At 34.4% G+C, this 27,020-nt stretch overlaps 1 protein-coding gene across 2 annotated transcripts; it reads right to left on the reverse strand.

Annotated features, from left to right (window-relative positions):
- LOC138691835 (zinc finger protein 501-like) lies at positions 1-26,611 on the reverse strand. Of its 2 annotated transcripts, none has more exons than XM_069814334.1 (5): positions 26,415-26,611; positions 24,490-24,590; positions 18,937-19,122; positions 8,927-9,009; positions 1-6,121 (listed from the first exon to the last, which is right to left on the reverse strand). In XM_069814334.1, exons 2-5 carry the CDS (start codon positions 24,583-24,585, stop codon positions 5,341-5,343), a joined length of 1,146 nt encoding a protein of 381 aa, XP_069670435.1. In that variant the 5' UTR covers positions 24,586-24,590; positions 26,415-26,611; the 3' UTR covers positions 1-5,340. The 2 variants fall into 2 exon arrangements, with proteins under 2 accessions (XP_069670435.1, XP_069670434.1); XM_069814333.1 differs by having other exon boundaries at positions 26,346-26,611.
- Positions 26,612-27,020: the final 409 nt, after the last annotated feature.

Genomic DNA, 27,020 nt, shown 5'->3' on the forward strand with positions numbered 1-27,020 from the left:
TATAGATAAAGGGAATAGAACTTATTAAAACTGTATCCATGTTAATTTTTAGATTTGTCTGAGAAGTATAAGTGGATTATAAGAATGTAAGTTTTAATTTTAATGCCCATTTTTTACAAGTTTGATTTTTTATTCAAAAGAAATATTTTCTCTACTTTTCGTATAGAAAAGCGAAATTTTCAGGTATAGGCCTATTTATTTATTAGCCTTACAGAATGTTTTCGTAAATCTAATATACAGTATATACGTATTAATGAAGATAGTGTATTGAAAATTATGAAAATATTCGTATGGAAATTGTTTGTAAGAAAATTAATTAACAAAGCAACTACTGTTACATCATAACCAAAAGATACGTGCCCATGTGTTGTAAAAATGTCAGCTCTATAGCTTCAGCACATTTCGAGAAAATAATTTAATATTCTGATGATAGGAAGTTGCTCACAAATATCACCTTAAAAGCATAATGCGATAAGAGTTTTGTATGCAATATAATTAGTTACACTTAACACAGATACAATACCTACGTAACTTTGCTTTGCACTGTAATATTGTTTTGATTAGTTTATTGATTACTTTTGTAAGGCTAAAGATACCATCAATATAAATTCCAACTTATCATGTCATACTCAATCTCTTTCTTTGGAATATCACTTTCTTTATGAATGATGTGTCTCATCCACTTAATACAGTATAATATTATACTACTATGGAATATAAGTGAATATTCCTTCTTAACTCTCTGTTATGTTATTAACATTTAAAACACAAGTGCAATATTAAGAAATCAGTGTTAGTACTTTTGTTTTAGAGACAATATTAAACAGAAAGAAGCCATATAAAAATAACGACATAAAATTTCACGTTCCGTTTAAAGTTTGTGAACCACTGTTTTCTTAATCGAATAGGTTGTTTATTCATATACACAAGCCTTCCTCTTTCCATACTTAGTGCTTGCTGCCTGCGCTCGATGCCAAGGTCAGAAAAATGCGCTTGCTTTGATATCACTGTTCTAGGCCTACGGAGTCCACACATTCATGGCCGTTATCATAGAATAACAGACTGCGAAAATCCATTTCTTTAATAACCCAGTTTGGAGAAGGAGATTCTGCAGGACTTAAAGTGGAGAAACGTATTCAGATGAAGTAATGGCCACTACCATGTAGGTTATGAATCAGAGAAAACTCGAAATGCGTGTATAAAACTGGACTACAAATGGAGATATGTTATGGAGTAAGTACTGTGAGCCAGTGATAGGTGTGTTGTTTCTCCTCAACTCAGGGTAAACAGACTTAGGCAGGTACATACCTTCCGCTATTTTATTTCTCTATCATCATGATCATCATCATTGCAGGAAAGTTTTCTTTTCTCAATCGTACTATCAGGGACTGGAATGCTTTACCTGCAGACTTACTAAAGGCTTTACCAATAACCAAAAATGTGTTTAAAAATAGGCTTAAGGACTTTACTAATAGACGGTAGTATACAGGGACATCATTTTATTTTTACTTCAATTTTTATTGTACCTGAGTTTTTTAATGTACTTCACTCCCACCCCTTCAACCGTCTTCCACACAGATCCAAGACCGCATATACAGTCATTGTAGCTACAGTACGTTCCAAAAATATGTTCGCATTTTCAATATTGAATCATTTTCTCACAGGTACTGTCGTCCATTTGCCTACGTCGTATCCCGGTTTCCCCAACCAGCTCTTATTCGCCAGCTAGTGGCTGGGCTGTCTTAGCTCTTTTCTGAGAACATTAATTTCTGTTAGGAATTGGACGTCTACGTAATATTATACAACTGTTTAACATAACTTAAATAAAAGGGCCTCGTTAAGTAATTAACTGTCAAGTGATTTCCCTCCTTTCTACGACCCTACGACATAACCACTTGGATGGACAGTAGATAGTATGTCTGAGTAATTTTATCTTTTCGGATCGGGCAGAAGTGAAGATTGAATTTACAGTACGTAAGGTACTTTTTATAGTGCAGGTACAGAATTATTTCAACATGAGTTACTAGTACGAAGAACTGGTAATTGAAATTAAGTACAATATGCTATAGTGCGATAATATGCACATTAGAACTGAAGCCTGTATCGAAATGTGTTTAAATATCCATATTATGATTATTTTTCAATGTAACTTCGTTCTCTATATTGTACGCTAATGTGTTGTAGACAGTATAATATACACTGCATAATGAATACGTCCGCATGGACAGCTCAGTTCGTGAGTAAAAACACTCATTGTTAATACTGTACTGTATTCTGATTAAACAAAAACCTAATGAAAATGATTAAACTCAAAAGCGCAATATTTCCTAGTTTACATAAATGGATGAACTACTTTTCTTCCCTCCTATACCTAGTAAAGTGATTTGTTTGTCTATTACGTCAGTATCATCGAACTCCAGTCGTGGAAGTGGATAGCAAAAGGCGTTGATCCAGAGGTATAGGCAAGTTAATATTAAAAATGTTAGTAAAAATAAAATGATGTCCCTGTATTATATATACTATTTAAAGAATGTAATTGATATTATGTTATTTGAAGTGTTGTATCAGTGAGGAAGTGTGTTGTGTCAGTGAAGTGTGTAGTGTCAGTGAAGTCTATTGTGTAAGTGAAATGTGTTCGTGAAAGTGAAGTTCTACAGTTCATAGTGGCTGTGCAAAGTATTTGAACAGTAAAATGATTTTGAAGTGTTAGTGAAATCAGGATAGAATCAGTGCAGTGAGTGAGTTGACAGCGAAATAAGTGTAGTGCCGAAAGGTACTTGTGCAGGTATGAACTTAGGGTTAAGATACAAATTAGATTTACTTTAAATGTTATTTTATGCTCGACCATGCAGAAATGTAGTAATTATACACATGGTAGAAGTCCTTTAATGCATGCCATTAAAGTACACTTATTCATTAAAGTTCAGGTTTTCGATTATTCTCGGATATGCAATCGAAAGACAACTAGCAAAACGTCACGCAGGCTGGAAATCCAATGCTGTCGCAGAAGGTTATGTTCTGTTACTATAATAATTAGCGTTAATTGTAAATAATATTCAAATAAATTCAATTTGTCAACTCGTTTTTCAATGTCGAATTCAATTTCAAGGTTATATCAAGTTTAACGTTTTTCTTACTCTCGAATTTATATCAAGGTCGTCAACATTCGTTGGCCGGAAAAAAATCAATACTTTCGCGTCTGCGCACATCTCAATATTTACGAGATTGCACAAGGTCAGTTCGCTACCCAGTCACATAAGAATTACATGAATACTTGTAAATAATTTCAAGTTAGAAATATGGTCGAGCATAAAAAGTCGTATGAAACTTGCCTATAATGGTAATTAAGACGCTCGTATGAAAATTATGAAACTCGCTTGCGCTCGTTTCATAAACATCCTCGCGTCTTAATTACTATCATTATAAGCTCGTTGCATAATGTACTATTAATTGATTGTGCTTCATTTAATTTAGTATGCTCCTTGTTATTATTATTATTATTTATTATTCTTTTTAATTAGTTGTTTTTATTATTAATTGTCATTATTGAGTGTAATTAGTTATCACTGCAACCGGGTATATACCCATTCGCAGTGTGAATAATTACATACATCACCACCACCACCACAATCAGAGCCCCAAAAGTGGAGGGATGTATTGAAATCCCCCACCATTAGATATAGAGCAGGTACCTGGAACAGAATATACTAGATGTCATTCACTGTGAAAGGAGTATCAGGGGATATATACACATAAACTATAGAAAACTGAATGCCAGGTAAAATTATTGTAGCGGCTATGCAATGATGTGGATTATTAATATTCATGACGGAGGAAAAGATACTTTGGTTGAGTAGGAGGGCACAATCTCCATTGGTCATAATACTGTACCAGTGAACATTCCTCACGTTTAGCACATCTGTTGTAACATTCCTCACATTATTCCTTTTTATATCCATACAGCTCAAATGAGCTGACAAGACGCCAGAACTCAATTATGAGTGCACACAATACTGTGTGACTTAATTTGTGGCTTTCTGTTAACGTACCTCCAGTAACGAAAGTATTATACAAATCTGGCTTTCAGGTAGTAGCTCCCTGTAAAGGAGGATTGAATAATTCCATTTATAGAGCGTTCGCGCGCTAAGTGAAAGGTCCCGGGATCGATACCCGGCTCCGGAACAATTTTTCCTTGAAATTATTCAAACCTGCTGGCTTTTCTCCGGTATGTATTCGTGCGTGACTATTTAAAACTGCCGAGAAAAACTTTCCACACACGTTACATTTGAATGGCTATGTATGAAAGCATATGTGTTGTCGTAAATGTCCTTGTTTTGAAAAAAACCTTCTCCGGAACAATTTTTCCTTGAAATTATTCAAACCTGCTGGCTTTTCTCCGGTATGTATTCGTGCGTGACTATTTAAAACTGCCGAGAAAAACTTTCCACACACGTTGCATTTGAATGGCTATGTATGAAAGCATATGTGTTGCCGTAAATGTCCTTGTTTTGAAAAAAAACCTTCTCCGGAACAATTTTTCCTTGAAATTATTCAAACCTGCTGGCTTTTCTCCGGTATGTATTTCGTGCGTGACTATTTAAAACTGCCGAGAAAAACTTTCCACACACGTTGCATTTGAATGGCTATGTATGAAAGCATACGTGTTGCCGTAAATGTCCTTGTTTTGAAAAAAACCTTCTCCGGAACAATTTTTCCTTGAAATTATTCAAACCTGCTGGCTTTTCTCCGGTATGTATTTCGTGCGTGACTATTTAAAACTGCCGAGAAAAACTTTCCACACACGTTGCATTTGAATGGCTATGTATGAAAGCATACGTGTTGCCGTAAATGTCCTTGTTTTGAAAAAAACCTTCTCCGGAACAATTTTTCCTTGATATTATTCAAACCTGCTGGCTTTTCTCCGGTATGTATTCGTGCGTGACTATTTAAAACTGCCGAGAAAAACTTTCCACACACGTTGCATGTGAATGGCTATGTACGAAAGCATACGTGTTGCCGTAAATGTCCTTGTTTTGAAAAAAACCTTCTCTGGAACAATTTTTCCTTGAAATTATTCAAACCTGCTGGCTTTTCTCCGGTATGTATTCGTGCGTGACTATTTAAAACTGCCGAGAAAAACTTTCCACACACGTTGCATTTGAATGGCTATGTATGAAAGCATACGTGTTGCCGTAAATGTCCTTGTTTTGAAAAAAACCTTCTCCGGAACAATTTTTCGTTGAAATTATTCAAACCTGCTGGCTTTTCACCGGTATGTATTCGTGCGTGACTATTTAAAATTGCCGAGAAAAACTTTCCACACAAGTTGTATTTGAATGGCTATTTATGAAAGCATACGTGTTGCCGTAAATGTCCTTGTTTTGAAAAAAACCTTCCACATAAATCGCATTTGAATGGCCTTTCGCCCGTGTGAATGCGCACATGTTGCTGTAAATGTCCTTGTTTTGAAAAAAACCTTCCACATAAATCGCATTTGAATGGCCTTTCGCCTGTGTGAATGGTCACATGTTGATGTAAGTCTCTCACTTGTGAGAAAAACAATCCACACAATTCGCATTTAAATGGCTTATCGCCTGTGTGTACGCGTGTATGGCTCTTTAAATACATCGAATGTGAGAAACACTCTCCACAGATGTCACATAGGTAGCGTTTGTAGCCTGTGTGTATGCGTGAATGTTTTTTTAAATATGACGAACCTGAGAAACACTTTCCACAGACATCGCACTTGAATGGCTTCTCTTTGGTGTGTATGCGTTCATGTCTCTTTAACACCCATAATTTTCTGAAAGAATTCCCACACACATCGCAATGAAATGGAGTCCCGCTTGTGTGTAGAAGTGCATGCCTCTGTATATCACTCAATTTCAAGAAACACTTTCCACAGACTTTGCATTTGAATAACTTTTTTATTTTGTCTGTATGAAAATGAAGTTTCATAAATTCCGGTGTTACTACAACCTCGTTGCATAGATTCATAGAATTATGGCTTATGTCACTGATGTTTGAACAGTCTGGTCTATTGCTACCACACTGAGGTAACATGTCTTCTTCACGATCAATGCCCATTTGTGATATAGTCTTCTCAACATTACCCACAACGCTGAAATGGATACAAAAATGAAAGCAAGGACGTTAAAGAATGGAAGAAACAAAACCACCATAGTACCACAGTTTAGTATATACAGTTGCTAAGATCAATACTTACTACTGTCAATGCAAGTTATCTTGAATCTTACATCCCCTAAGTCTGTCTTTGGAACTGCTTGGTACGGCGTGTACTCATCAACATAACGACACGGCAAGGATGCCCCTCCCTCGGGTAACGTGACTTTTTTAAAAAAATGTTGGTTCTTTTACCTTACGGCTCTCTACTGTAAAAGAACTTGGTTCAATACAGACATCATCTTCTCTCAATACTCCGATTTTGAGAGGAGAACATAGTTTCGTAGCAAGCTTTATTTACCCTGTAATGAGTAAGTATTTAAATATAATCATGTGTACACTCCTTGCTCATCCGGGCTGGGGACCGGCAATGGAGAAGTTACTACAGCTACTTCTATACATTGTATAGGCCTGCATGACTTACACCTTCAGCTAATACGTACATATTCTTATAACAATATTTTACAGGCTTATTATTTGAATTTACATTAATTTACAATTATACACAATCCATATCCCTATCATTGCTGCCATCATCGCTTGTTCCAAAATTAATTATTTCGCCAATGGCATCATCCATTCGGTATTATCTTCTTAATCGTAGGTACTACTTTCTGAACACGATAGAATTCTTCGATTGTATCCCGAATAACGTGTTGATCGAAGTCGTCCACTTCAACTTTACACAAGTCTAATTCTGGAATGAAATAATATGTTTAGTAGAACTATAAGAAAATAATAACTTGCAGAAGTAATTCATTATGTCGCTCTCAATACACACACTATTGTACATAACTATTATAGCAATAATTTCTAAACATTACATACCTATTCTTTCCCGGAGTAGTGTGAGGTTCATTCGGTCGTAATTCAGTATTATTTTTAATTCTCTTCATGGAACTAATACTTTTGCCAGAGTATTTAGCCGCTCTCTCATATTCCTTAGCAAGAGGTTCCAGCAAATATTTGTTTAATTTTTCCTCCTCGCAACGCTTAATTTTATTATATTTGCGATAATATTTCTTTCTCCACTGTGGATAACAGCGCTACTTTTTCTCCGCGGTGGTGTGATTTCACCATAATTACTACCCTGTGGTTGCTGCTCCATGGTAACACTACTGGTACGCAGTCAAGGAAATAGTACTATGTTTCTTGACAAGAGATTATGCTGCGGAGCATGCGCAAACAACTCAGTTGGCTCCACCCGCGTTATGCGCTTCCTTCCCTCTGCCCCGCCGTCCCTGCTCAGAAGGTTCAAGATAACTTGCAATAACATTAAATATGCAAACATAGACAGTTGAAATATGCATCCATAGATAGTTGCTAGCTACCAGGATCGCTACTATCGCCTCATCACAGACTCTTTCCCCAGCAGACGATAAAATGTATTGTACTTTTGATATGTGTTCTTTTGAAAAATTAACACCTTCCTTCCACTATTGAAATACGAAATACATAAGGTTTATATATTATTTTCATAAAGTATATGTTATATTATATGAACTCACCTTCCTGGCCGTAATATATGTTCGGGATAACTTTATTGCGTATCATAGCTAAGTTTTATTCAGTGTAATGTGTCCATAAGTTCCCTTTACATCTTGTTACATAATAGGTTGCAGAAATAATTACAAAACTGTGTTATTTTAATGTAAAGAGAATTTTATATGTTAACATAATATTTTCGCATCAACATTTTAAGTTTAGAATGGAAGCTATTTTGAGGTTTAATAAAAAAATATTTATAATGTGATTTTAATATATCACATCTACCTTCCTTGATAAAGACAGAAAATTTATCATACCACTCTTGTGAAATTAGTGTACGTACGATTGTTATTTCGTCTCTTAGGTAGTAGATAAATACAATAATTCAATACTCAGTTGTAGTAGTAAAATACAGACAAATTGAATGTGCGGAGTATCATACACGACATTATGCTTAATTATAATGTATAATTGCGAATTTAGGAATATAAGATATAGTAAACATAACCTATATTTCTATATGAATAGCAGGGCATTGGAGACGACTAAAATTAGACAGAAAGGGGCAACTGGTACAGTAAACATAACCTATAATTTCAACATATCGTGCGGTGCAACTGAAAATTATTGAATCGTGTATAGATGAATGTACAGTAAATTTCGCAATATTTAATCGAAATAAAGGCAGGCAGGTCTATTACACATACGAACAACGTAATTTTCACACCAAAAATAATATTACACCTTAACTCGCAAAGAATTATGTCTGAAGTGTCTCCTAATCATTGTTTTAAATTTTATTAATGCAATTACACTACATTTTAGAGAAATATATGTTACTTCTTATGCATTCGAATTAATTTACATTATGGTTGAAACGCCACACTTTGTGATCGGGCTAAGCGAGTCACATGGTATGCCTTACGGCGTGTATTAGATCACAATGGCAGTGACACAGTCTATTGTTCCTAGTACACACAGCGCTCCAAACGGCTAGCAACTATCGCGAGAAATGCAAAAAATCACCCCAAGCTTCGCGACTGTATATACTAGACTATGATAGTACTACAGTCCAGTATATACGGTCACGAAGCTCAATACCTAGTAAATATGCATCCATAGATAGTTGCTAACCGTCGCTAATATCGCCTCATTACAGACAATGCCAAATAGTACTGGCATAGTCTGTTGTTCCTAGCACCGTCACAACTCAAACTTCGTGACTGTATATACTAGACTGTAACAGTACACTAACCTCTCAGTCAAGACTTCATCCTCTTCTGAAGATAATTCCACTTTCTGTTCCTGCTTAACCCTGTCCACATCGAACAAGTCTTCCTGGAAAAGTGAGTAAATACTGAAGTGAGCTTTAGTTAACAATCTGGGCCATTGGTTTCCTACATCAGAGGCATTAGGGTCATTCCATGTGAAATCATGACAATCATATAAAAACTCGTGGAGGTCTATTTTTATATTTTGATAATATTTTAAGTATATGTAGTATGGTATGAATAATTAATAAATCGGAATTTCTTCTGCTCTGTGTTTACCGGCTTCAGAAAAACGGCCATTTTGGACAGCAGGTGGATTGCGCATCAAACAAATTAAAAATACACATGTCGGAAATAATGTATATGATTCAACTAAACTAAAAAATTTCAAGAAAGTAAAGGCTTTGATAAATCCAAAGAGATTGCATATAAATCACTAGAACGTCCAGTAATGGAATATGGTGCTTACAGATTAGAACATATTAAGACATTGGATGAGATTAAAAAACGGGCTCTCAAGTGGTGTCGTAAAAATTCACTATTAAAATGGGGCACACTCACGGACAGAGAACGCGAATTCGATTATGCGCAATGTTCAAAACATACATAGGTGAGCCTCCCTCGAGAGAAATAAAAAATAGGTTGTAGCCGCCAAATTACTCTTCAAGGAACGACCACTCATATAAATTCAGGGAAAGAAGACAGAGGACGGACACTGGAAAGTTTTCTTTTCTCAATCGTACTATTATGGACTGGAATGCTTTACCTGCAGACTTACTAAAGGCTTTACCAATAATCAAAAATGTATTTAGGAATAGGCTCAAGGACTTTACTAATAGAAGGTAGTATATTATACACACTATTTAAAGGGTGTAATTGATATTCTGTTATTGAAGTGTTGTATCAGTGAGGAAGTGTGTTGTGTAAGTGAAGTGTGTTTCTGTCAGTGAAGCTTTATAGTTTATAGTGGCCGTGTAAAATATTTCAACAGTGAAATGTTTCTGAAGTGTTAGTGAAATCAGGATAGAATCAGTAAAATGTGTCGTAGTTCCAGTGCAGTGAGTGAGTTGTCAGCGAAATGAGTGTAGTGCTGAAAGGTACTTGTGCAGGTATGAACATATCATACTCGTGGGTTTAAGTTCGAACTTAGAGTTAAGGTACAAATTACTGTCATCCTCTGAGGAGTTTAGTGCTGAGAGGAATGCGGTTCCGACTAGTCTAGCGAGGTACTGGAGTGGGAGGGAACAGTGACAGCGGCAGTCTGGAAGGAAGTACAATCACACTGAAAACATTCGCCCAATTTACGAGAGCAGTATGCCTATTAATTTTCTAACGTATTTTTGGCGAGACAGAGAATTGTAGAAAATTGTATTATTTATTTATTAATTACTAGCCGTACCCGTGCGCTCCGCTGCACCTGTTAGAAATAAATATAAAGTAATTACATAATTAAAATAGGACGTTTGATCCAGGGAACAACTTTTACAACAGCGCAAGATAATCTGCTTCGCTCATTACCCAATTTTTTTTTGCATTGCATTTATTGCATATATATTTTATGTATTTTAACACGATTCAATTGAGCATAGTTAAAATTTGAATTATAAAATAATGGATTGCTAAGCTAACGTACTATTACTGCATACTAAATCAATACACTCTCGTTGTTCGTTAATTCTCTGAGATTAAAATGAGTGTACATATTATTTTAAGAAATACAGAAAACGAATGTACAAAATAGCCCATCAAATTTTCTGTGCATAAGAAGCTATTTTAATCTTACCTGTCCTCGATTTACTCAGGCGTTACTGTAATAACATTATAGCATTATGTCCATCTAGAGAAACTACACTTTCCAATGGTAATTAATTATAATTATAATTATTATATTACTTCATACAAACACAGAAACATTCTCTGTAGGCTATGTTTAATAGCTTTCGATTGTTGATGTCCAAGGCCCCTGTTTCGATTGTTGTTGTCCAAGGCCCCTTATAGACGAAGTCATTTGTTCTTAATTCATTGCACCATCTTAGATGGCGTTATTTTAATTTTAAAACTCATTTATCTCATTAAATATCAGTCCTATCAAAATTTTGTAAAGAATAAAACTTATCGGAAATCATTTTTAAAGAAACTTTTGTTATGTAACATTTACACAAAAATCAATAATATTTCGATTTATTTAATTCAGGCCTCCTTATAACCCCCCTTTTAGATAAAGTATTTTGAATACCAAATAGCCTAAAATCTAAGTTACAACGAACTTAATTTATATTCCAATTTTCATATAAATCGGTTCGGCCATTATCGCGTGAAAAGATAACAAACATACAGACAGACATACAAACAAAAATTTCAAAAATGCGATTTTCGGTTTCAGGGTGGTTAATTACATATGTTAGCACCAATTATTTTTGGAAAATCGAAAATTACCAGAAAAATTTCGGCTATAGATTTATTATTAGTATAGATTTATTCTGGTGAAGTAAAGGCCATCACACCATCAGAAATACAAATACAATAAAATAAATAAAAAGAAATATCATAATACAACTACAATACTATAAATGAAAAGAGAATCATACTATAAAATTTAGTGATTAGTAGAATTGAATTAAATTAGTAAAGTAATCAATTTAAATATACTGTACTGCTGAACTCACTTGAGAAGTAAAACTACTTGATTTGTATTTTAAGATATTACCATCAAATGATTTTCGCATGCCATTATAGGAATCTGTTTTTCACGATACGAATCACACATATTATAAAATTCCAATAGAATAAAACCAAAAACTTTTCCGCAGCATGTTTCCTTAAAAATGACTTGTAACGGTGAAATATTTAATATGAGTAATTCGTATAATATTAACATAGCTAACATCAGGGAGACGTTTGAGCAAAAATTGCAACAATATATTTAATATATTAATAACAAAACGATATAGGCCTAGGTAAACAATATGTATATGAAATATTCACACACTACTACAAACTGAAGACTGCATATTTTTGGACAATTAATACTTAAAGGTGCCATCGAATTATTAGGTAAAATTCTGCCACATATTACACACTGAGGGCAATTTTTAGCATCCATGAAGTAACTCTCATTATGTTTACGTTTTTTAATTACAGGTTCATGTTATGCTTTTGATATTGGCTCCTTCACATTTTCAGGTGACGAGAAGCTATTTTGTAAACCTGGTGTTTCCATTTCGCCTTCATCAGACCCACATATTTGTTTAGGGTTAGTTGAAGTTATAGTGGCACACTTGGATGTTGATTGTTTTAACGATCCTGTTTTAAGCCACTGATCCATGATTCAGTGTCACTCTGTATTAAAAAAAGTAGAGTTAGGATCGGTATCACTCTGTATTAAAAATTCGATGACGTAGCGCGCAATAATCGGTCTTGCCCTCTATTTACACAATTCTGAAGAAAGGATGACAAAACTCGCACAATTTTTCTTTAAAACATTGGCCTTTTTTCGAATATTACGAAATAAACGTTGAGACACAAAATTAACACATAACTCACCTTGAACTTCAAATTAATGTTCTTTCTTCTCCAAAAGAAATTTCCTCTACTTTCTTGAAGGAACGTCAAAACAACTCTGCGAAATATCCTTCAGAGAACTTTCAATTAATTTCGTATACAATTTTCACCTGTGCATTATTGTTGAAAAATGTGTTAGCTGCAGACACGTAAGTTATTTCAAGCGCATCTATTATTATTATTATTATTATTATTATTATTATTATTATTATTATTTCAACAATGTGCATTAATGATTAGATTGCCGTAAACGGTACCCATTGTTGTCTGATTATTGTGAATAGAATGGCTAAATAAACAGTTATAGTTCTGTTCTTATTCTTTTTCATGTTTTTATAACATTATATTTTAAAGATTAAAAAGTAAATAATTTCACATAAGGAATTGTGCGGAACCCCTAAGAGTTGCTTACGGAACCCCGGGGTTACGGGGAACACACTTTGAGAAACACTGATCTAGAGGAAATCAATACTCGAGTGGGATGTAATTGACTATTACACGATTACAAGAAAGTATATAAAGATTTGAAGTAACGAAGTACTCTAATACAATACAAAATTGACTTAGGGATATACTGAACTACCTTCAAATGTATTATTGTATGTACCATCTCAACATTAGAAATATTCTGCTAGATGGCAGTAGTGTGTTGTGATCAGCTAATTTCTTGTTATCAGTTGTGCAAAGTATAGAATCATCATTGAACTCTGTGGACGGTTACTAGTCAAGAAGGCTTTGTTCATTCAGTTTCATTTTTATTAAATCAGTTGCATTCCGCTTCAATTATCCGGATCCCAGTGATCAACGTCGCTTCACAGATGATTTTCAATATATCTTAGTATTAAATAATCTCTGATACGTGACTATTCATAATATCATATAGCAGAAGCTATAACATAACCTAACTACTATAAACAAGTCTTAAAAAAGTTTTAATTAGGGATGATGAAATAAACAAGAAAAGTTTCAATTAAGGAAAATGAAATAAAAAACAGACATTAATAATTTTAAAAGGAACAATGATTGAATGTACAATTTTCAAATTTGAATGTTTTAGTGGTTGGTGGTTCAGTTGATGTTATATTGAACGTGTGCGTAAAAGAAGTGAAACTCGTTGATGTACAGTAGTGACAAAAAAACCAGACCGACCCTTGTAGCTGATTTCAGAACCTTGTTCACTCCAAAGCACGATAGACTGGTAACTAAGACTTTTGTGGTTCGAATCCTGCCTGGGAAGAAAACTTTTTTTTTGTTCCTTATTCATATTTATTCCCAGTACTTTTCGATTGCTGACAAAATTTATGTTCTGGGAATAATAAGCTAATTAAATAGTAAAATATCGCTGCAATCGAAAAGTATTGGGAATAAATTTGAATAAGGAACAAGAAAAAGTTTCCTTCCCAGGCAGGACTGGAACCACGAAAGTCTTAGTTACCAGTCTATCGTGCTCTGGAGTGAAAAAAGCTCTGAAATCAGCTACAAGGGTCGATCCGGTTTTTTTTTTTTGCCACTCCTGTACATTGTGTATTCCTCAACTTATTCAGGATTTCCAAATGGTGCGCTTCATTTATTAGTAAATAGGATTTCAGGGAAGATGCATAGCTGTGACCAGTGATCTTTATTAATTCTTGCTCTTGAATGCCAATGTGAGTCATATATGTGAAACTGCTGTGCAAGCGAATTTCATAATTTTCATACAACTTTCTTAATTACCATTATAGGCGAGTTTCATACGACTTTTTATGCTCGACCATATTTCTAACTTGAAATTATTCATTTTATTTGTATCTAAGTGACCTTGAGCAATACCTCGTAAATTGTGAGATGTGCGCAGACGCGAAACTATTGATTTTTTCCGAGGAACAGATGTCCACATTGATCTTGATAGCCTATAAGAACCTACAGAGTAAACTAAATATTAACTTTGATATAACACTGAAATTAAATTAGACATTGAAAAACGAGATGACAAATTGAATTTATTTGAATATTATTTACAATTAACGCTAATTATTATAGTAACAGAACATAACCTTCTGCGACAGTATTGGATTTCCAGCCTCCGTGACTTTTCGCTAATTCTCTTTCGATTGCATATCCGATAATAATCGATACTTGCGGTTTCATAACGGTATAAAGCTGACTTGTCATTGGCTGAAGACCTGTAAGCTGAGTTGTCATGGCTGAACGCCTGTACTTTAATGAGTAGGTGTACTTTAATGACATGCATTAAAGGACTGCTACCAGGTGAATAATTACTACATTTCGGCATGGTCGAGCATAAAATAAATTTTAATATAGGATCATACTAATCCTAATTACCAATATAATATGCGAAAATTCCAGAAGGAAAATATACTATTTCATAAATTACTGAATCATGCAGCAAACACCTCTCAATATGAAGATGAGATATGGTAAATAAGTAAGACATGTAATTATTGTATTATTATTATTATTATATTATTATTATCATTATTATTATTATTATTATTATTATTATTATTTCAGTACGTAACAGTGTGATTTTTCCCTCTTCGGTGATAAATGGTATTAGTTGGCAACACTGAAGAGACGGCCAAATTAGACTTTTAAGAACTACATTTATGTGATCCTCACTATATCATAAACAGTTCGTTTCTTGATGGTACAGGACTCCATGTTCGGGTTAATAGCAGCTATCTATGCAATATTAACCTGACCATCTCTGCCTCTGAAATTTTCCTGTTCGGACAATGGGTCTGAGTGAAGGTATGAGCTCAGTTGATGGTCCCTTCACTTCTTTCAAGATCTTTAACAGTTTTCCAATAGTGATAGCTCCGGCATAGCTTTGAGGAGTGTACTTGAGCACAGTTACAAAGGATTTTCCCTATAATAGCAATATCATACCCTCTTCTTAAAAAAAAGTATTATCACTGATTCTTCCATTTTCTTGGACGATAGACAGAAGATTTTGAATCTGTATTAAACACATTACACAAAAAATATGGTTTGCAAATTAATGATTTCCTAGCAACAAGCGACAATTCAATCGCTTCATTTTTTTGCAGGTAGTGTAAAATTAATTCTTTCGGGCATTTTTGTAATTTCGGAATTTTTCCTTTTCGGAATATTCGACTTCGGGATTATATTATTCGAGTTTTCATCGTTTCGGAATGTTTGATTTCTGGGATTTTAGTTACAGAATTTTGACCCAGAATGGAGCTATTCATATGTCATATTCTCATACATTGGTTTCCACCTGAATAAACACAACTATACTTACTTACTGGCTTTTAAGGAATCCGGAGGTTCGTTGCCACCCTCACATAAACCCGCCATTGGCCCCTATCCTGTGCAAGAATCATCTAGTCTCTACCATAATATCCCTGTTAGGTTTCGTAACAAGCTGTGTTTTTACACAACTATGTTATTAAAAAAAACAGTATTACTATTTTTCTACTCTCTACATTCTACACTTTTCATCGTTTCGGAATGTTTGATTTCTGGGATTTTAGATACAGAATGGAGCTATTCATATGTCATATTCCCATACATTGGTTTGCACCTGCATAAACACAACTATACTTACTTACTTACTTACTGGCTTTTAAGGAACCCGGAGGTTCGTTGCCACCCTCACATAAACCCGCCATTGGCCCCTATCCTGTGCAAGAATCATCTAGTCTCTACCATAATATCCCTGTTAGGTTTCGTAACAAGCTGTTTTTTTACACAACTATGTTATTAAAAAAAACAGTATTACTATTTTTCTACACTCTACATTCTACACTTTTCATCGTTTCGGAATGTTTGATTTCTGGGATTTTAGATACAGAATTTTGACCCAGAATGGAGCTATTCATATGTCATATTCCCATACATTGGTTTGCACCTGGATAAACACAACTATACTTACTTACTTACTTACTGGCTTTTAAGGAACCCGGAGGTTCGTTGCCACCCTCACATAAGCCCGCCATTGGCCCCTATCCTGTGCAAGAATCATCTAGTCTCTACCATAATATCCCTGTTAGGTTGCGTAACAAGCTGTTTTTTACACAACTATGTTATTAAAAAAAAACAGTATTACTATTTTTCTACACTCTACATTCTACATTTTTCATCGTTTCGGAATGTTTGATTTCTGGGATTTTAGATACAGAATTTTGACCCAGAATGGTGCTATTCATATGTCATATTGCCATACATTGGTTTGCACCTGAATAAACACAACTATACTTACTGGCTTTTAAGGAACCCGGCGGTTCGTTGCCACCCTCACATAAGCCCGCCATTGGCCCCTATCCTGTGCAAGAATCATCTAGTCTCTACCATAAGATCCCTGTTAGGATTCGTAACAAGCTGTTTTTTACACAACTATGTTATTAAAAAAAAATCATTACTATTTTTCTACACTCCACATTCTACATTTTTCATCGTTTCGGAATGTTTGATTTCTGGGATTTTAGATACAGAATTTTGACCCAGAATGGTGCTATTCATATGTCATATTCCCATACATTGGTTTGCACCTGAATAAACACAACTATACTTACTGGCTTTTAAGGAACCCGGAGGTTCATTGCCGCCCTCACATAAGCCCGCCATTGGCCCCCATCCTGTGCAAGAATCATCTAGTGTCTACCATAATATCCCTGTTAGGTTTCGTAACAAGCTGTTTTTTACAGAACTATGTTATTAAAAAAAACAGTATTACTATTTTTCTACATTCTACATCCTACATTTTTCATCGTTTCGGAATGTTTGATTTCTCGGATTTTAGATACAGAATTTTGACCCAGAATGGAGCTATTCATATGTCATATTCCCATACATTGGTTTGCACCTGAATAAACACAACTATACTTACTTACTTACTGGCTTTTAAGGAACCCGGAGGTTCATTGCTGCCCTCACATAAGCCCGCCATTGGCCCCTATTCTGTGCAAGAATCATCTAGAATCTACCATAATATCCCTGTTAGGTTTCGTAACAAGCTGTTTTTTACACAACTATGTTATTAAAAAAAAACAGTATTACTATTTTTCTACATTCTGCATTTTTCATCGTTTCGGAATGTTTGATTTCTGGGATTTTAGATATAGAATTTTGACCCAGAATGGAGCTATTCATATGTCATATTCCCATACATTGGTTTGCACCTGAATAAACGCAACTATACTTACTTACTTACTGGCTTTTAAGGAACCCGGAGGTTGCTTTGCACCCCTCACATAAACCCGCCATTGGCCCCTATCCTGTGCAAGAATCATCTAGTCTCTACCATAATATCCCTGTTAGGTTTCGTAACACGCTGTTTTTTACACAACTATGTTATTAAAAAAACAATATTTCTTTTTTTCTACAAAACTAACATCTTAACATATTGATAGCCCACCCTAAGCTCAACATAGTAATTAGCAGTACAGCAACGCGAATAAAATAATGCAAAGTTACAACGAAGTCTTCTTCCTAGGAAGAATATGTTTCTCCTTGGTCTCGGGATCATTGTTTATTACTTATTTACCTACTGGCTTTTAAGGAACCCGGAGGTTTATTGCCGCCCTCACATAAGCCCGCTATTGGTCCCTATCCTGAGCAAGGTTAATCAAGTATCTACCGACATACCCCACCTCCCTCAAATCCATTTTAATATTATCTTCCCATCTACGTCTCGGCCTCCCTAAAGGTCTTTTTCCCTCCGGCCTCCCAACTAACACTATATATGCATTTCTGGATTCGCCCATATGTGCTACATGCCCTGCCCATCTCAAACGTCTGGATTTAATGTTCCTAATTATGTCAGGTAAAGAATACAACACGTGCACTTCTGTGTTTCTTTCTCCATTCTCCTGTAACTTCATCCCTTTTAGCCCCAAATATTTTCCTAAGAACCTTATTCTCAAACACCCTTAACTTATGTTCCTCTCTCAAAGTGAGATTCCAAGTTTCACAACCATAAAGAACAACCGATAATATAACTGTTTTATAAATTCTAGCTTTAAGATTTTTTGACAGCAGACTGGACGATAAAAACTTCTCAACCGAATAATAACAGGCATTTCCCATATTTATTCTGTGTTTAATTTCCTCCTGAGTATCATTTATATTTTTTACTGTTGCTCCAAGATATTTGAACTTCTCCAGCACTTCGAAAGATAAATTTCCAATTTTTATATTTCCATTTTGTACAATATTCTCGTCACGAGAAATAATCATATACTTTGTCTTTTCAGGATTTATTTCCAAAACTCGATCCGCAACCTGATCATTATCTATTACCTAACAGAAATATTTCTTTGCGAGTAACTAGTTTATATCAAATCTAAAGTGAACCCAGTTTAAATTGAGGAAATATCGAAAATATGAAAATAATTAATAGTATTCTAAATTAATAAATGGCTCTGATGGCACTGTCAGGACTATTGTATATTAATAATGAATCACTTACAACAACTTCAGACTTCAACGTAGGAGAGCTGATATGCATAGAAGTGTCGTTAACTTCAGATTTCACCACAGGAAAGTTAATAGGCACTGGTGTGTCTTCAACTTTTATCTCTGAAGTGAGATCATAGCTGTGGTCCACGCATTCTGTTTTCATGCCGCCCACTTGCAGATTCGACAAATTTCTTTCCTACAGAACATAAAGGCATCATAAGAAATAACTTCATTGACCTACTTTAAAGTTGACCTCATGTATGTTAACCACAGTCTACTATATACAGTCGCGAAGCTCAATATGTAGTAAAAATGCAAACATGGTTAGTTGCCCACCACTAGGATCGCTACTATCGCCTCATCATCGCAGATCTCTCTCCTAGTAGACGACAAAATATGTTACACTTTCGTTGTGTTCTTTTGGAAAAATTAACACCTTCCTTGCATTATTGAAATATTAAATGCATAAAGTTAATTTATTATTATTTTAATGAAGTATATTAAATTCCACCTCGAAGATACCTGCAAGAAATAGGTTAATATTATTTTTGTTTGTGCAAAACGAACCGAAATTTACTATAATCGCTTCACTCATTCAAGATTATAGCGATAATTAACTATGAAACCAATAAATATTAATTTGCATTTCCCTTTACAACAATAATAATGGAAATATGAATTAATGGAGTAACTTATGTGTACCGGTACTTGTAGTGTAGGCTTACGTAGTTAACAAAGCGGGATGAGGTTAAGCAATAATAATCACACCAGAATTGAAAATAAAACGTGATCAATAAATTTTATTGTAACAGACTTTTTCTACGTCTCTAGTAAAGTATCAAATAAAAATAACAACAAAATAAACAGCTATAATTGAAAACATATCCTTAAAAAAAAAGGTAGGTCTAAGCAATAATAATCCCACCAGAATTGAAAATAAAACGTGATCAATAAATTTCATTAAAACAAACTTAATTTTTCTACGTTTCTAGTAAAATATTATTATTCCAATTATTGTATTTTAGCCATTAAAATTTTCATTACAACCAATAACGAACATTTCACAAGCATCAATGTGAAATACGCAACGAGCTAGCGCTCTATGGAAATACGACACAGTCCAAAGTCGACCGTGGACCGTAAGCAATGCCGTGGACAGTCTATTGTTTCTAGTTGCTAACCGCTTGGAGCGCTTTATCATGAGATTTGCAAAAAATCACCTCAAGCTTCGCGACTGTATATAGTAGACTGTGATGTTAACCATCAATTTGGTTCTGCGTGGAAATCATTTGCTACCAAGTTCTGAAGAGAACTGACTGCAGAATGGGAACCAAAGGAACCCAGCCTTAAAGATCACAGGCAATGACTAATAATAACAGGCCAGGTGTTCCTACTGAAAATAACTTACATACTGTAATAAGTGTAAAAGAGTTTGAATTCCATGTCATTATGTCGCTCCCAGGGTTATAATGAACGTTTCTCTGTTCTAATACTAATAATAATATTGATTGCTTTATAGAATTTAGACTTGCTTAAATTAAGAAACAGTTACTCTTCGAATTTAATGGCGTGTTCTATAAAAATATATAGAAAAATGCATATACCCGTATTTCTTACATAATAGAGCTTATTGAATACTAAAAAAATTACCGTGTATCATAAACACATAATAACCCTGCTAATGCTAGAATCTGTAACACAAATAAACATATTAAGACTTAAAATTACTGTTTATTCGTGTATTTTTTAAAAAAAGTAACCTCATGACAAAAATAAAATCTTTAAAATGAAATACACAATCGAAATTATAATAGTTACGCCATGGTATAATTATTTTGAATCACCTAACCTAAAGCTGATAGTACGTTGTGAAAAGATCATGTCTGATAAGTTGGCAATAATCAGTAAATAGCCTTCTTTTCTACAAGGCCTATTAGGCCAGTTAAACACTTGAAGACATCTCGCTAGCGAGAAATGTGTTGCGAGAAAATTCAAAGATTGATAACATCGATTCAAATGGACGTCCACACACTGGAAGAGATTCTCGTTCGAAGCAAAAACCTCGAGCGAGTTTCTCGCTGAAATCGGTAGCTCAGCGAATTCTCTTGACACATTTATCAAAGAAATTTGACATTTATACTCTTTATGACGATTGAATGTAGAAAAAGATGAAGAAGTAATATCATAGGTGGCAATGAATTGTATTGTTTTTATTGATAATGAGGAAAGATGGCTGATAATTGCAGTCAGAAACTTATCGAACTTGTATGATGTCACCCGTAGGCCTATTTATGTGATATATGGGATGAAAACTATAAAAACACGAAACTTAAAGAATAAACCAGGAGACAAAATCAGATGATCAGAAAATAAATAATAATAATAATAATAATAATAATAATAATAATAATACTTTATTGGCAGAACAAAGATACATATTGATTTTTTTTTATATAAGAACTCTCTAGCAGCCCCAGAAAGAATAAGTTACATACTCGTGCTCAGGGGACATTCTACATAAGTTAATGTTAAGACATTTTATTGAATAAGAGTAAAAAGTAATAAAAGAAGAAGAAAAAACACATATCACAATAACTGAACTTTAAATTTTTCTCTGTTAACAGCAATTTTTAATAGATTTTTTAAAATACGAAATTGTAAGTTACGTTTGGGAATTTATTTATTATCATGTTATAAAGCCTTGGACTATGGCTATATTTTATTTTGATGTGCTTTAATAGTATTAATTATAAGATTTGAAATTGTATCTGTATGTCTTAACAATTTACATAATTTTAATCAGAACATAGTAAAGAATTCTCTCTCATATTATGAATGTAAAAAAAAAAACTGAGGTCTATTCAAACTGAAATAACGCCTAAAGTTATCATCATCCAAATCGAAGTCAGTGTCCGAAACTCGCCCTTATCTTCATGAGATATAATGTGATTTCCAGTTATTTCTGGCTTTAATTTTAGACCTACTTTTTCTTTTCATTAACAAAATATGTTCATATAACTCCATTTCCTCATCAACTGAAGATTCAGATTCAACGGTAGTAGCGTTCGTACATAATTTGTGGAGTACGACTTTATACTTACAGGTTATATATGTAAGTACGACAATATACGTAAATACATAACCTATAATATTTCCCCCAACGAGTGATTACTATAATCAGAAAAATGCTTTCTGCATGAAGGCAGTGCATAGATGATCATAGCGAGGTGTGATCTGTGATAGCAGGAACTAGCTAAGCAAGGTGCGAATTAAGATTATTGATGAGGGGGGATATAATCCTAGATAGAGAATACCATAAGTAAAATTATTATTATCCTCATTCGATACGACTCAACGCTTGGTCGCACTGAGTTTCTTGTCTTGCATCTTGACCATAATAATAATTATATCCATGAGCAGGCTTAAGATAAGATGTGTAATTCCTAAATTAATGATTGTTGTCAGCTTTCCAGTGATGATAATACATCAATATCATTTTCTTTGCCTACTGTATACTTTATAAAGTACATGTACTCGTATTAAAACAATTATATTTTGTGAGGGGGATAGAATTATCCCTGGCAGGGATGTTAATATGAATTTAGAGAGGGGGAATAACTTTCCTACAGGGGGAAAAATCCCCCAATCGCCACGTTAATTCGCACCCTGTACCTAAGTGTGTGGAGGAAGGCTCTTTGCCTCTTTCTCGCTAGAGAGATCTCTTGAATTGTATTACTTGCTAGTGAGATCTCAAGTGTGTAACGGGCCTTAATTTATTACATGTGGCCAGCTGCATGAAATTCCACTTTCAATTTTCCATATACATGGATTTCTTATGGCAATGTTAAATCCCCATGTAGGCTACTACAATTTTAAATACATATGGTATATCCACAGTCTATTATATACAGTCGCGAAGCTTGAGGTGTTTTTTTGCAAATCTCGTGATAAAGCGCTCCAAGCGGTTAGCAACTAGAAACAATAGACTGTCCATGGTCGACTTTGGACTGTGTCGTATTTCTATCGAGTGCTAGCTCGTTGCGTATTTCACATTGATGCTTGTGAAATGTTTGTTATTGGTTGTAATGAAAATGTTAATGGCTAAAATATAATAATTGGAATAATAATATGGGACAAGAAGGAGATGTTTGTAGTGCTATAAATAGTAGCAACAATAAGAGAAAGAGGCCAGAGTTATCCTTTTCTGATTTCCGAAAGATTCAGAAAGGTTCCTGGGTTTCCACAAGAATGCCGTGCAGAAACAAAACTCTTAATTTTGAAGTTCTTTGTGACTGTTAGAATACATTATATCCTTAAATTTCACAATGAAATGTTTCAGTCTAACCGAAAGGACATTAGATACTGGTTAAAGTTCTGCTAAATTTCCAGAGAAATAAAGGTTAGGTCTACTTTTTTTTTCAGAGGATATATTTTTAATTGTAGATATTAATTTTGTTATTATTTTTATGTTATTTTACTAAAGACGTAGAATAATTAAGTTCGTTTTAATGAAATTAATTGATCACGTTTTATTTTCAATTCTGGTGGGATTGTTATTGCTTAGGTCTACTTTTTTTTCAAAGGATATGTTTTTAATTATAGCTATTAATTTTGTTGTTATTTTTATTTGTTGCTTTATTAGAGACGTAGAAAAAGTCTGTTACAATAAAATTTATTGATCACGTTTTATTTCCAATTCTGGTGTGATTATTATTGCTTAACCTCATCCCACTTTGTTAACTACGTAAGTCTACACTACAAGTACCGGTACACGTAAGTTACTCCATTAATTCATATTTCCATTATTATTGCTGTAAAGGAAAATGCAAATTAATATTTATTGGTTTCATAGTTAATTATCGCTATAATCTTGAATGAGTGAAGCTATTATAGTAAATTTCAGTTCGTTTTGCACAAACAAAAATTATATTAACTTATTTCTTGCAGGTATCTTCGAGTTTATGGTGGAATTTAATATACTTCATTAAAATAATAAATTAACTTTATGCATTTAATATTTCAATAATGCAAGGAAGGTGTTAATTTTTCCAAAAGAACACAATGAAAGTGTAACATATTTTGTCGTCTGCTAGGAGAGAGATCTGCGATGATGAGGCGATAGTAGCGATCCTAGTGGTGGGCAACTACCCCTGTTTGCATTTTTACTATATATTGAGTTTCGCGACTGTATATAGTAGACTGTGGTATATCTATGTAGCCTACGAGAGTTTTGTATATAATGTAAGTATAATTCGAGTTACACAGGCTATATATAACATGATAATTCTAAATCTGTCGGATATATAAAAAGTTTGCAAAACCAATTTAGCAGGTAGGCCACTGTGACAGTTGGTAACACTGCTAGCGGCACTTTATGTAAAAATTGCTTCCCATATCCAGACTCGAATCCACGCGCAACTCATGTTGCTAGTCCAAACCACGACACGTTATACGATACAGACAATTACGGTCTGGAAATCTAATTTCGTCTACTGAATATAAAGTGGAAAATGTATGCACTTATCCCAGTGTTAAAAAAAAAAAGTAATACTTTTCAGTTTACCTCTGATAAAACCTTACTCTCTTCTGTTTTCCATGTGTTATCATGTGGTGGTAAGCCCAATAGGTCAACCTCAGGTTCCATCTTGATCTCATCCATCACAACTGAAAAAAGTGTTCTATAACTGGAAGTGACTTAAAGAAACAGAGCAGTTGAGAAACATTTATTACAAGTTGCTGTGAACTACTTGTTCTCAACTTTTCTAAACATATCGGAAACTAATATCTTACACGAAAGATAGGAAAATATTTAGTACAGATATTATTACGACCAAAAATTTAGCTATTATATTTATTTTCAGTAAAGGTACACATAAGCTTTTGAAAAACACTCCATCTAATCAGTGCAAATGCAGAGTGCAAGAAAACTTGACTGTCACACTTAAAGCCCTGAAATACAGCTATTCAAACTTTTTCTGGGGGAAAACACTTTTTGATGTGGAAATCAATTCTGCTTGTTGGAAAAACAGATGTGAAGTCTTCTGTGATGGCGAACGTTTGTTAGTGCCAGCAAACAGTGATGATGAAGTTACTTGGAAATGTTGGGAAAAGTGGGACCAGGTATTAAAACTTTGTACTAAGGCCGTGTCTCAAAGCTACAATTTCAGCTGAAGTGAACTAGATTGTTGACTAAATAGCCGGATGTGACCTCAGAAGTTATGATCCAAAGCTAAATAGTGCATAGCAATCAAGTCCGTAGTAGCTAGTCAACGAAAATGCTTGCTCGATTGTTGACTTGTTCACTAAACAAACATGGATACCTCATCAGCAATTGGGGTTATGAAATCTGAAAATGCTTTGGAAGTGAAATAATGTAAATATAATGTAGAATAACACGTTAACTTTGAACACTGACATTGTTAGTACCTTCTGTACAATGTTTTAAACATCATTGTAATATATTAAGCCCTAATCTTTTTCACAGAATTCGTAATGAAACTGCATTAGGACACTGCCTTCTTAATTCAGTGCTGCACCGTGATGTCGTGGTTTTTAGAGAAATAGTCTATGAAGAAGGCCATGTTTCAAGCATACATTTCCAAAGCTCCCTAGTGTGTAGTTCACAAGTCACCTAGTTGCTAGTCATTAGTGTGTAGTATGGACTTGAGCTTTGAGACACGGCCTAAAGGCCAGGTCGGAGATTTATTTGAAGCAACAATACAGCCGTAGTGAAATTGTAAAGATACTTCCTGGGCCAGTGATTTCCAGCAATAGGGGTCTGTATAAATTTATTCACATTTAGTTAACAATTGTGGACATTTCTAATATTACAATAATATAACATTAACATAGACTATGAGTTGATATTATGTATTTATTTCCTTTGGTAACCGAAAAAAAGAATGAGACCTCATAGGCTACAATGTCCCACACTTGACAACAGTGTCTTACACGTGACAGTAGCAAAATAATTAATTTTTCCAATTTGTTCACTCTTTACAATTTAATGCCTATAATGTATATATAGCTAATAGAATATTGTTTGTTAAAAAATTGTATTCCAATAAAAAATTCTTAGATTCACAGAGTTTTGAAACAAATGAAAAAGAATTTCCTTCAGTATTTGAGGCACCCATTGACATTTTAAAAATTAATTCCGGATAAACAAAATAATAAAAAGAGTATTAGTAAAATGAGTGTGAATGACCCACACGTGATAATGGAATGCTCCTGCTGGTAAATATTCGATCCCGCTATGCACTACACAAGAATAAAAGTAGGTACATAATGTTTATCAAAACTCTAAACAAATCAAACCTGACTTATTGACATCGCCTATTTTATACCTTACGAAAACTCGATTCGTATCTACCGATACACCACTATCTACCAGAAAGCGTATATGCAAGGCATACTTACTATTTACATCAAACACTGATCATCCCTACGATTAAACTAGCGAATTGGCACTACTTTTAGTAGACCTACTTTCTTTTCTTGATGCTTATACACCAACTCTTTACAGCTGTTTCTTCAGTTTCATCTAGTGTGGCATTACGAAGTTTCACGCCAGTGTAAATATGTAAATTTGTGTTCTAGAGTTAACATATCTTAAATGTAAAACATTGCAACCTACGTCTATCTCAACATATCACTTCCACCAGCTTATCAACTAAAACTTTATTCCATAGACACCCGCCAGGCACAGGGATCAATAGGGCCGTGACTCGTAAAAGCCACAAGAAGCAGTATACGCAACTCTAGCGGAATTTGAGACTTCGGGAGACGTTATTTACTTACAAATGGCTTTTAAGGAACTCGGAGGTTCACTGCCGCCCTGAGATAACCTAGCCATCGGTCCCTATCCTGAGCAAGATCAATCCAGTCTCTAGCATCATATCCCAATTCCCTTTAAGCCATTTTAATTTTATCCTCCCATTTAAGTCTCGGCAACCCCAAACGTCTTTTTCCCTCCGGCCGCCCAACTAATACTATCTGCATTTCAGGATTCGCCCATACGTCCTACATGCCCTGCCCATCTCAAACGTCTGGATTTAATGTTCCTAATTACGTCAGGTGAAGAAAACAATATAT

This window comes from Periplaneta americana, chromosome 16, assembly GCF_040183065.1.
Source record: "Periplaneta americana isolate PAMFEO1 chromosome 16, P.americana_PAMFEO1_priV1, whole genome shotgun sequence".
Taxonomy (NCBI): Eukaryota; Metazoa; Arthropoda; class Insecta; order Blattodea; family Blattidae; genus Periplaneta; species Periplaneta americana.